This window comes from Piliocolobus tephrosceles, chromosome 14 (genome assembly GCF_002776525.5).
Source record: "Piliocolobus tephrosceles isolate RC106 chromosome 14, ASM277652v3, whole genome shotgun sequence".
Classification (NCBI taxonomy): Eukaryota; Metazoa; Chordata; class Mammalia; order Primates; family Cercopithecidae; genus Piliocolobus; species Piliocolobus tephrosceles.
This window is the reverse complement of record NC_045447.1, coordinates 61,271,670-61,284,641: the sequence shown is the minus strand read 5'-3', so window position 1 is coordinate 61,284,641 and position 12,972 is coordinate 61,271,670. Positions and strand designations below refer to the sequence as shown.

At 37.1% G+C, this 12,972-nt stretch overlaps 1 protein-coding gene across 1 annotated transcript in view; it reads left to right on the top strand.

Annotated features, from left to right (window-relative positions):
• ADAMTSL1 (ADAMTS like 1) overlaps nt 1-12,972 on the top strand; it is a 437,416-nt gene that overhangs the window by 203,667 nt on the left and 220,777 nt on the right. The window contains exons 10-11 of the mRNA XM_023190023.3: nt 7,622-7,672; nt 12,046-12,250. Of these exons, the coding sequence (XP_023045791.2) occupies nt 7,622-7,672; nt 12,046-12,250 (256 nt within the window). The remainder of the gene's footprint in view (nt 1-7,621; nt 7,673-12,045; nt 12,251-12,972) is intronic.

Sequence of the window (12,972 nt, the reverse complement as noted above, 5' to 3'; positions counted from 1 at the left end):
ATTTAGCAATTACAGTATAATAAAATGTTTTCTTAATTATAGAGGTCTTTTAGTTTTACTACAGTAAGTAAATGATTTAGAAAAGTAACAACTTCTTACCTTTTGATGAACCTCATTTAAGTATACTATTTTGTGCAGTAATGAGTAAACAATAAGAAAAAAATACCCATAAAATCTCATTTCCACATTCATGTATTATTCATAATGAGATAAATGAAGCAAAGTTAGGGTGCTTCTTAGAATGCATGATCATACCCTTCCCATGCTTATAGATACACCACACATCAGCAGACAATTACATAATCAACTATAACTCAATTATCTGGGAAATTCAATTTTCTGCAAAGCTGGATCATCCCTAATAGTAATATCACTTCTTATGGTACACTTCAAAGCTTTTAAAAGTGTAATTATTTGTGTAATTCTTTTAATTGGCCTGTGAGTTAATAGAGTAGGTATTGTTACCATCCTCATTTTTAACTTCAATCCATCCGTTTGTAGCCAAAAGACTTTAATAGCTAAGTAACTTCTTCTCTAGGCCTGAGTTTTGCCATCTGTAAAATAAATATAATATTCCTGTCAGAGAGTAACTGTGAGAATTAATGAGATAACATATGTAAAGTCCTTAGTAAGGTGTCAAGCACTCACCAAACATCAGCTATCATGATTGAATTGAGAAACAGACTGGTAAAACAACTTGCCCAATGTCACTTCTGTTTGAAGTTTATAAGGTGCCTTCACATCCATTATCTTATTTAGTTTTACAGTCCCTAGGTTAGCGGGTCAGGGGTTGTCACCTATATTTTACAGATGAAAAAACTGAAGCTCAGAGAGGTTAAGTATTAGGGCCACTTTGCAAAAGCAAATTGGGATGTGGATCTAAGTTCTTCCAGTTCCACAGCATCGCTACATAAAGACAGGCATAAAGGCAGGCTACCTGATCCCTGGTGCAGCCTTCATGCCGTTAAATCCCACAGTCATCCTTGTTCTGCATGATGCCTTCAGCAACCTGTAAGATCTGGTTCCAACCCAATGTAGAACAGCACAGCCAGCACAGAACCGTTAACCACACCAATGCCAAGTCTGGGTGTTTGCATTGACCACATACCCAGGTTACGCAAGCCTCTTTCATGTAAGTGTAAATACTGATGTTTACTCAGATCAAACAATGGCTAAATCACTCAGTACAGAAAGAAGTAAACAAAGACCAAGGAAATATTAGTCCCACTTATTTAAAAGCAGTTCAGAAATTACATTCATTAATACCAAGAATGTTTAACCCCAGAAATGTAGATGTGAGGAAGTGTTCAATGATCTGACCCTAAATATTAAAACGCTTCAGTATTTAGTTTATTACAGAAAATGAAATTGTGTCTAAAAAACTGTTTTCAGATCTGCATAAAACAGACTCCTTTTGATCTGATTTCAGTGGAAGCCCAGATCAATGAATGTTGCTGCTTAGTTTATGGTTTTTAAAAATGGTACCTAATTATAGAATATTTTCTATTTGCGGGATCCTAACTTGCATCTGTACGTGTTAGGGAAGTTTTCTGTGTTTTTAGAAGTCACGAAGTGTTACAGGAGGAGAAATTTTGAGAGAATTATCTTAGTTCAGTGGTTTTCAAGCTGTGGCCCACTAAGCTCTGAGTTCTACCCTCAGCAGCCACTAGGAAGGGCCAGGTAAGATAGAGTCCAATAGCATGTGTTTCCAGGCACCTACTCTTACTTCATCTTAAAACTTCTGATCTCATCCAGTACTTAGATTTTGCAGATGGCCAAACCTTGATGTAAGGTACTCAAGGTAACATAAAAAGAAAGTAGCAGAGAGGAGTACTGACCTTCCAACTCCCAGCCTCTCAGGTGATCCTTTTCCTCATTATCGCTAGATCCTCCGTGCTTTGCTTCTCATGAAACAGCAAAGTGCTTGTAGCTCTTCCAACTTTTTATTATTTCTCTCCTGCACTCTTCTAAACTGTTGCTTAGAAATAGACTGGTTTCTATTGCCCTGAGGTCGTCTAGAGAAGATGGAGCACTATTTTCTATACAAGAGACCCTTCTACTACACACAATTTTGTTCATTTTTTTAAAAAATATAGTCACCTATTTTGTGAAAGGTTCTGTGCTTGGTGCCATGGCAAAGGTAAAAATGAATCAACTAGAATCTGGGCCCCCACACTGTCCAGGGCAGGTTGAGTTGTCCAAAGCAGGGTGGTATCTGAAAGACACATGAGAAAGAGAGAAAAGAAGATCTTTTAAAAAGCTTTCAGTGTTATTTCGGGGAGATAGCCAATGAAAAGATACAGAGGTAACCTAAGCAGGATAGAAGCACAGTCACTAATCCGTCCTTTCTCTGCTCATATCAGGCCATCACCCCTGCTTGCCAGAGCAGCCTTCCTAAACTGCCAGACCACTCTCCATATCAGATTGCCCCCTCTCAAAGATGGCAGGGCCAGCAAAAGGCAAGGCGTGGGACTGAATATGTGCACAACAGTGGCAGTTAGGGAGTTTCTTTCCCTCCTTTCCTAACTAGCTTTTAAAAACTTGTTTTTGCTTTTTTTGTTTTAATTTTGGATGGGGTTGCATTACTTGCCTTTGCATCTGCACACTGATGACATAAGTTCACTCAATGATTATTTACTAATCACCTATGTGCAGAATACTGTCCTAAGAGATACAATAAAGAACCAATATAGCTGCTGACTCATGGTGATAAACTAAAGAAAAACTTGTGCAACAGTTAGAAGTTAGTACAGTTGGCCCTCAGTATCCATGGGGGATTGGTTCCAGGACCCACCACACCCCCACCTCCACAGATACCAAAAGCCACAGATGCTCAAGTGCCTTCCATATATATAGTGGTGTAGTATTTGAATGTGACCTATATACACCCTCTGTGTACTTTAAATCATCTCTAGATTATGTATAGTACCTTTTAAAGTATAAATGCTATGTAAATAATTGTTATACTATAATGTTTAGGGAATAATGATGAGAGAAAACATCTGTACATATCCAGTACAGATGCAGCCATTCATTTTTTTTCTTCATATATTTTCAGGCTATGGTTGAATCCATGGATGCAGGATCCATGGATATAAAGGGCCAACAGTACACAGTTAAAAGTGAGGAGAGGAGTTAGTATTACGGGTGTTGAGAAGAAGGAGAGAGAATTTCCGGCTAGATGTTAAGAGAGAACATAGGCAAGAATTTAGGAGAAGTAGCATTCGACTAATAAATTTCAGTGGGCATTATGGAACCACGTGAGTCGTCTAAATGGTGAAGTAAAATATTAGGTGCTTTGGCAGCAGAGTAGACTGGATTGATTTGTTAGGAGACTGGTGTGAAAGTGCCTGAACTTGTGTCAGGAGGAGATCTACTTGTCAAACATTGCTGGTGTTGCGATGACAACTGGAGGAACTGAGTGGTGAAGATAGCCCCAGTGTACAGTGGATAGGAGAATGGCCATGCCTGAATGGTAGTTGTGATCACAGGAGAAGAAGCAGGGCCAAATAATGAATTGTCTGGGATGCACTGAGCTTGAAAAGCCTAGAGCACATCTAGTTATCAGGAAGTCAGAAATGAAGATTTGCAGTTCCAGAGAAGAGGCAAGAGGTCCTGAGAGATTCACTGAAAGAAACCCTTGAAACCATAAAAGGATCTCTTTATGGCTCATTTTCATTATAAAAAGAACAGAACTGGCCAGGCACGGTGGCTCATGCCTATAATCCCAGCACTTTAGAAGGCCGAGGTGGGCGGATAATGAGGTCAGGAGATCGAGACCATCCTGGCTAACATGGTGAAACCCAATCTCTACTAAAAATACAAAAAATTAGCCAGGCATGGTGGTGGGCGCCTGTAGTCCCAGCTACTCAGGAGGCTGAGGCAGGAGAATGGCGTGCACCCAGGAGGCGGAGCTTGCAGTGAGCCCAGATCATGCCACTGCACTCCAGCCTGGGTGACAGAGTGAGACTCCGTCTCAAAAAACAAAAAAACAAAACGACAAAAAAAAAATCCAGAACCCCAGTAAATTAGGTGTCCATGGACTTAACTACTTTAGAATTTTTCTTGTAAAGAGAGATGTATCACAATAGTTAAATTCTACAACTGAGCAGTGTGAGCCCAATTTTGGCTTTTTTTTTTTTTTTTAAACATTGGGGACTCTGTTCTAAAGTAGCATCTTAGATCACTTCTGCACAGACTCAATGATCTTGAAGTGACACATGGAATTTGAGGTGATGGCCTCATTTCATCCACTTACACCATAGTTCCAAAGTTTCTGTCTTTTGCTTTCTTAGATTTGAATTTTTTCATACTTGAATATTCTATGCATGTATACATATGTGTGTATACATGTGTCACAGGAACACACATATGCAAGTTATGAAAATGCATAGATATGTACACCATCTATATATTTTCTTAGTATTATAGATCGTATCATACATTCTATTTCATAGTCAATTATTTTTAGTTAACATTACATTTGAGCATTTTTTCACGTCATTAAAAATGATTCAAAAACCATTATATCCATGTGCTGCATAATGTTTCATTATATAAACTTGTCATAACTGAATCATTCTCCTGAATTGTCATTGGACAATTCAGTAAGACGTGTATTTTTAGAGGATGAGGTGGGATGCCTTTTCTACGTATACCACATCACTCCGGAATGATCACTTGCTCATGCTCACCTTCTCTTCTTACCACCACAACCCCTGATGATGGGGATATTAGATGGAGTCATGTTACTGCCCAGTGTAAGAGAAACAATGTAAGAACTGTGGGCGTGGTGGTCAGCATAGTGAAGGCAGTGGAGAATGAGTTTTACCCCCAAGCCAACTGTTTCTTCTATCTTTTCCCTTTGTGATTATTTTTAAAAATCATTTTTGCCTCCTTCACCACAGCCCACATATTCAGATGCATGTCTGAACGCATGCATATATGCACACACACCCACATGGAGACCTAAACATGGGGAGAACTTCTTAAAGTCCTGAAATTACATTATTTTTCATTGTTCTTTATGATTCGCACTTTGCCTAAGAAAAAAAGTAAGCAGTAGGTAAGCAATAGGAAGTTAACTTCAGGCAAGCTTGCTTCCCCCTAGTAACAGTGTAGTGAAAGGCTAGGGCCACGGCATGAACCCCAGAGAGAGCTGAGCCCGTGCACACGAATATGCATTAGCAGGACTGGACAGAGCACCATTGTTTTGATATCTTTCTGTTTTCACAGGTGCTATAGAGTCATTTTATGAGTCTTCACCATGACCCATGTCATAGAAGACAAATATAGCTATAGTTTTGCTGAATCCAGGTTTCAAGATCCTTGTTCAAACAAAAACATAATTTCTAAATCGGTCCAAAGCAAAGTTCAACGTCTTGAATTTTGTACACTCTCCCTTTTATTCTCCTTCACTTCAGCTTGTCTCCTTCAATGTTACTGTCTCCATTTTAAATATCATCAGCTGATAAATCAATTGACAGAGATCTGCAACAGTTTATTCTAATATTGAAGATGACAAATTACAGCCATAAATTTTTTCGGGAGAGAAGTCTATGGTATGCATTTCTGCATTTAGAAATTGATGTAGCATGAATAAAGATACTAGAGTAAGGTAAAATGTAATTTCAAAGTCATCTTGATTTATTCCTTAATTGACTACTGTTAGATAACAGTGTATGTACAAACTTACTAGAAGAACTGTGGAAGATGATTTGGCATTCTTTAAAATATAGTCCTTTTAGAAAAAAATTCCCTTTATTACTAGATGTAAAAATGATTCTTACTAGATGTTAGAATGATTCTAACATAAGGAAGGATTAAGTTTTCACCTGATTTCTTATCTGTCAGAAGGTAGAAAAAAATAGGATGGTTAACTCAAAAAACAGAAAAGGTTAAAGACTGTTCATTTCATTCTTATGTGAAGAACTGTGGGATTTTGAGCATGCCCAAAAGGCAGCATCCCATTTCTTATACATTGTTACTGAAGGTTAATACACACACATGCACACACACACACATCATGAAAATTCTCTCACACAAATGAGTATTAAAAAACTTATTCACACAAATAAATACAGAAAATGTAGTCATGTAAAATAAGTAAGTTAGTAGTCCAATGACTTGCCCTCCTGCAAATAGAAATCCATCTTAAACGCTTTGTTTCCTATTTTTTAAAAAACAAAATTTGACTTCTCTCACGTATCCCCTTACCTTTCAGTAATTTCTTCAGAAACTATGCAGGCCCCTTTATCTCCCTCTCTCTCCTTCTTTTCATCATCTCCAGCCAGTGCCGTCTTTATCTTTGTGATCCACACTCATGGCTCACTCTTTCTACCTAAACACCTGGGTTTGCTAGCCATATTTTTTAAACCTACTATATCATCTTATATCAGAGGAATGGGCAAAAATGGAAGTCTCTATTTATTTAAATATAAAGATATATTTATATTGAATATATAGATATTATATAGATATATAAATATATATGCATCCATCTATCCCAGAGGCACAGATAGAATACATGAGTTCCTTCAATAGCTTTCTATCTTTTATCAGTTGCAAAATAAGCATCTTCCACTTATGCGCTACCATGCTCTACATCTGTGCATCTCCATCTCCCGATGAAGGTGCTGTTGCACTAGCAGTCTTATCCAAAAATCATGAATCATCAGTCTGCCACAAACCAGACAATTAGGCCTCTGCAGGGACCCACCAGTCTTACCAATTGGAGACTTTAGTTGAAATCAGTGAAGTAGGTTAGAGTAGTTTATTGGGATCCTAAAGGCCTCCAGGAACTTCCACACGGCCTATGATATGTCTTGTGGATCCTGAGCAGTCACTGTCTGTAAACCTCACAGGTTTCCCAGGGTCCTAGACGTACTAACAAGCCATGACAACCACAACCATCACTGCAATAGCAGTTAACACTGTATAATATTTCATAGACAAAAAAACCCACTTTTCATAGTATCTCATTTTAACTGCCTACCTTTATTTTGGTAGGAAATTTCCCTTTGCTAATAATTGCCTACTATGTTCAGTAGTTTCCCCCTCTCCTGATAAAATACCCAAGTGGCTACTTTCCAGGTATTAGTGAAATCCCTAGATCTGCCAAGAGAAGAAACCTAGCTAATGCAGTTACATAGTATTGTCAATTCTGAGGTACATATTCCCCGACTTGAATAGTTCTCTCTTTCATCAGAAGTGAGACAGTTACTGTAATTGCTTGGCAAGCATCTGGAAGTAACATGAATAATGATAATAATAAGAATGACCTCATAGGATGTATAATTTGGGGATTAAAGAACATTTACAACCTTATTGTGTCATAGTTAATGATGAGGTGCCAAGTTTTCTTGCCACCACCCTTTGCAATGGTATTTCCTGCTTGGATCAGAGAACTAATTATAGTAAATGGTGTCCTTTCAAAGAACTTGCCTCATCCTAAAGCATATGCTGGCATAAAAATATAAAACTGTTTTAGTGTTGTTTTACAGATACAAGTTATTAATGTTATTTTGCATTTGTATTAAAAATTTGTATAATGTAATCATTTAGTGTTTATTTTATTGTGTGTACCTTCTACTCAGAGGGTTGGCATTATTGTTCCTAACAGTGACGGATACAAGCAGATCATGCCTTATGACCTCTACCATCCCCTTCCTCGGTACGTAAATCAATCATCCTGATGTTAGAATTAGCAAATTAGTCTTCTGCTGCTTATCTATATATATAGATATACATAGACCTAGAGAGAGAGATTATATGTTTTTAAGATGGTAGATGGTATATTTTGCAATCCATCCTGAGTTCTACTTTTGTATAATACTAGCCTGCTCAGACTGTAAGCTTATCGTTCAGAAACCATTTTAAGGTAGAATCCAGTTACACTGGAGTGAACACAGTAATTCACTCTGATTAGATATAGTGTATGGGTTTATGTTATGTCTTTCTTTCCCTCCCTTTGTTCTTTTCTATTTTTCCTCTCAATAGGACCCTAGTCATTAAAGCACTGTTGCTAACTATTAAACAAACACTGCCTAAAGTATTATTGCACTACCACTAACATGGAATTTCAGATGTGGTATTATTCTACATAGGGGCTTTAAATGTCCACTTTTTATTCAAAGAAATTATAATTAAATACAAAAGGCAAATTTTTATATTCTAATTGTTCAAAACATTTTGGGGAACATTTTTTCTAAACAAAATTCAATGTGCTGCATTGCTTTTTTAAAGTTCAGTACTTTTAAAAACTAGAAAAAAGGTAATGAAAGTAATTCAGGAACTTTTAAAAGAAATTGTTCCCTTTATAATATATTCATAAGAAAACTGGAGAAGCTGAAAAATCCTCTAGCTACTGAATGTGTTGCCTGCATTGGAAACAGCTCCACAGAGAGCAGAAATTAGAGTTGGGATTGAAGTAGACCTATGGTCTATTTTCTTTGCTTATTTGGCCCTCAGGGAATCAGCTGCTATTTAGAACCAAGGGTTTAAATCAGATCATAAATGGTTGGAGTAATCCACAGCAGCCTGCTCCATCTCAAATTAAACCAAGACCAGAAAATAATTTTATTTTGAGCTGTAAAGATTTGATGGAAAAATCTCCAAATACCTCATGAGTTAGAATCCAAATAGTGGTCCCTTGAGGTCATCTAGTGCAACTCCCCATTGAGGCTTCATTCTCCCATTCCTTCTCCAACAATCACAACCATATACCACAGATATGTTTAATATATATTTACACAAATATGCATTCACATATTCGATGCATATGTATTCATACATGTATAAACACATCTATCGATGTTTATATAATACATATATACAAGTGAAAATTGTCATCCAGCATCTACTTAAATATGTCTAGTGACTGGCAGGCAACTCACTTTTCACCTAATGATCACATATAGGAAAGGAATTTGACTTTTACTAGATATACTTCTTGTTTTTCTTGTTATTTTTAATTCTTTCACTACGTGGCTATGTCATTAGTCAGCTCCCTCCTACTTTCCTATGACTATATTGATAAAGACAATAAATGGCTTTAGAATGTTCCTAATGTATCATTTTTCTGGTTTTATCCAGAACTCTTGTCCTTGAAAAAATTTTAATGAGAATAGCAAAGATTAATTTAACTGAACCAAGATTTCATTTGGTTTCAATTTGTGTATCTGTGAACTAAGTGTTCATAGGATATATGTTTCTGTTTGTATGAAAGCCATACATTTCATTATTTCATGAGAAAGGTAAAGTTGGACCTCAGGAGTAAGCAACATCAAGTTTATGTTTTTATGAAATGACAACTCCTAGATTTCTGTTTTATCTGTGGTCTCTCTTGTTTATATTTCTCTGGCATAACTAATGCCTTTATTAGGTTAAAATTGATTTCTTATAGGTTGGGATTTTCTCCAAATGCCTAAATCCCAGTGATATATTAAAACAATCCTCCTGGGTGTGTGTTTGTACTATGTCCTTGTATACACTCTTGGCATATCTCTGTATCACAATGGGTAAGAACAATAAACTTTATTTCTTACCCCTTTGTATGTCTGATACTGAACTAGTTATAAAGTTAGATATTCAGCTATATTGACAGACTCTTAGTAAATGGAAGCTATTTTTACAGCTGTGTTTTCATTCATAAGAAGAATTAAGGCTCAAAAATGGTTCTCAAATGGCAGCTACCTACTAATCAAGGCAATTTCAATTATTTAAATGGGGTTAAGAACACAAGTATAGATATAAAACACAATTAACATATTTTTACCTTGTTCTTTCCTGCTTTCAGCCTTTGACTGTAACACATATCTAGACATAATATGAGGATGTAGTCTGAATAATTATCTTGATTCGTAATTAATATATGTCACTCTTGTGCATCCTGCTTTATTTGAGAATTTCTTAAACACACTGTGTGTTTAAAAAAATTAAAGGCCAAAAGAGTTTAAATGTATGATATATAAATTCATTCAATGTTCTCCAGGATAAGATTCTTGAATATGTCTTTTTTTTTTTTTATTCCAAGCACTTACTTGGTTACCGTCTTCAGATCTCCTGATCTCTCTCAGTTTTTGTTATGCTTTCTTTAAAGCACATAGACATGTTTTACCTCAAGATTCAACAAAACCCTATTATTATACAAGGATTCACATGATAATTTTCTACACTTAGAACTGTAGTTGTATGCTGGAACCATAGTACAAATTTTTGAGATAATATTAGCCTCATTTGTCTTTCTATGATCACTGACATTGAAAAAGATACTTACTGCTATGTGTGAAATTACACTATGGTCAGGTCCAAGTGCTGAGACAGAAATTAATCACTCTCCCTTTAGTAGGGTCAAGCTTGAGAATTTTAGAGTACCAATTAGAAAATGTGTTCTTTTATGGCATCTTAATATTCTAAGCGATTAAATGTACATTTAAAAAACATACTCCTACTTCATTGTCAGGTCAAATCTAATATGAATACATACTTATGTAATCAACCCAACTTCAATCTGAATCAGGCCTGTTACTCATCTCCAGAAGGAAGCCGTCCAGAGATTTGTGTGGAGACAAAGGAGAATTGGTCTTAGCCCTTGGGAAGAGAAACTCTCTATAGAGCTACTTCATTCTCTTGAAAGAGATCAGAAAGTCTCCCAAGGGCCAAACAGAGGGCCTCAGTTTCCCCACCATGACATTTTCTTATGTGTCTCCTGGGGAAATACACATAGGAAAATATTGTATTTGGCAGCACGTCTTGGCTTTTGGCAGTGGAGATAACAGTTGTTGCCTAAACTTTAATAGTGTAGAGAAAATGTGAAGGAAAACCCTTTGTAACTAGGAAAAACACAAGATTCAGGCTTATGCAGAAGAGAAATCAAATTCACAATGTACACAGAAAACTTGACTACAGAATAATTAATGTCTCGATGGTGTGCCTGTGCAATATTTTAGAATTTTAACTATTCAAATGGATCAACCCAGTGACATTTTGTTTCTTTCATTAAAATTATATCTCTCATAATTCTAAGAGAAATCTTAAATCTCCTTAGCAATCCTCATCAATAAGCAGAATATATGTAAAAAAGATAATCTCAATTCACTCAGTCCCAATGTTTCTGTTTTTAGAAATTCTACATTCTCTAAATCTACAGGAGGAGAGAAGAGAATTTGGCAAAGATATCCCTCTGCATCTGGGACCTAATGCTTCAGAGCTGTTTAAAGCTCTGAAAAAAATCCGTGGAAGTCTCTTAAATGTTTTGACATATTGTTATTTTCTACCCTACTTAGCTATGTATCTACTTTCAGATGCCATTAGCCTTCCAACCCAAACCAAACTTCTTCACAGTTCCAAGAGTTATTTACTGGAGGAACTCTACCTACCAGTATCCCTCAACAGTTAGGGAATATGTAGATAATATTAACACTTCTGCTCCTCAGGTTAATAATGATAGCACAGTTTGAACATCAGAATTGTGCTAAATCTATGTAGTCCCAAAGCTGACGATTGCAGAAGCAGAGGAGAGGGTCTTTTGTTTACCTTCATCTTTTATAAGCTTCTTCTATTAAAAAAAAAATACCTAGAAGTTAAGTAATAAAGTATTACATTGAAAAATAAAAAAGTATCTGCAGGTGCATACCATTAGTGTTAACTGAGTATACCACTTTAGTCTTGAGATGGATACTTAATGGGTTTAATGAAAATAAATTTTATATATACATCTCTTGAAACTATGGGAGAAGGATAGAACTACATCCTACATCTTCTGAGTAGGTTACAGACAGCACTGATATCCTTCTGGACAGCTCTCAAAACTGTAATGGCTTACATTTGTGTAGAGCTTCACGGTTTGCAGAGCCCTTTTGCCAATGTTGAATCCTTCTCTCTCACTCATGAGATTTCAGGCAATAGATGGCGTTTGGTTCTCTGGACCTTAGCCTCTCAGAACCTGATTTTACCAGTAGGCACGGGGAATGGGTTGGTCGACTGGTCACTGAGGAGGCTTAGCAATGTGCATGTCTGCCCTGATGACTCCCCTTGCTTCTGTAGGTGGGAGGCCACCCCATGGACCGCGTGCTCCTCCTCGTGTGGGGGGGGCATCCAGAGCCGGGCAGTTTCCTGTGTGGAGGAGGACATCCAGGGGCATGTCACTTCAGTGGAAGAGTGGAAATGCATGTACACCCCTAAGATGCCCATCGCGCAGCCCTGCAACATTTTTGACTGCCCTAAATGGCTGGCACAGGAGTGGTCTCCGGTAACTGTGCCTTCTTTCTTTGTTCATTAGGAGAGTAAGTCCACTCTTCCCTCTCATCATCATGGCCCCACCGGGTACCCTGAGCAGCTCCACACTTCTTGAGGTGTCTAGAAACCTACCAGCTTAGCTCCTGGAGTAGGAATGCCCCAAATCCAGCATGACCAAAAGTAAATGATGTTTTTTTAAAAATGTCTTTCTTCAAATTTCTTCAAGAAGCCTCTATTGTTCCCCAGACAATGTTCCCTCAAATGGCAAAGAGGAAGCAACTGCCTTTCGAGGGTAATTGAGGCTGAATGACTGATCCCAAATCTGTAAAAGCTGCTTTGATGATAGAGCTCAGTAGACCAGAAGTTTGATTTCATTTTGTATGTATTATGCTTTGTATCCAAAAGAGTCTAAGTGGATTAATATTAAAACTATGTATATTAGTCATTGGAGGAGGGGGGAAGATGAAATGAAAATAGCACAAAAATTAAAATTGGAATGAAGTAAGATAATTAAAACAAAAAACTTATAGCTGTTAGGAAACCTGCTGTAATTAAACGTAAAATGTCATTCAGGGTTTCCTGACTGCTAATGCAGAAAGGAAAGTGGCAAAGGAAATAGGAAGATGAAATAAGCCATTGTGCCCTCAGCCTCAGAAATGACAAAAGACTTCACTGAGCCCTGTGGCTTCATGGCAGCAGATCAGAGCTGTGACATTTTCTGCATCTAGACACGTT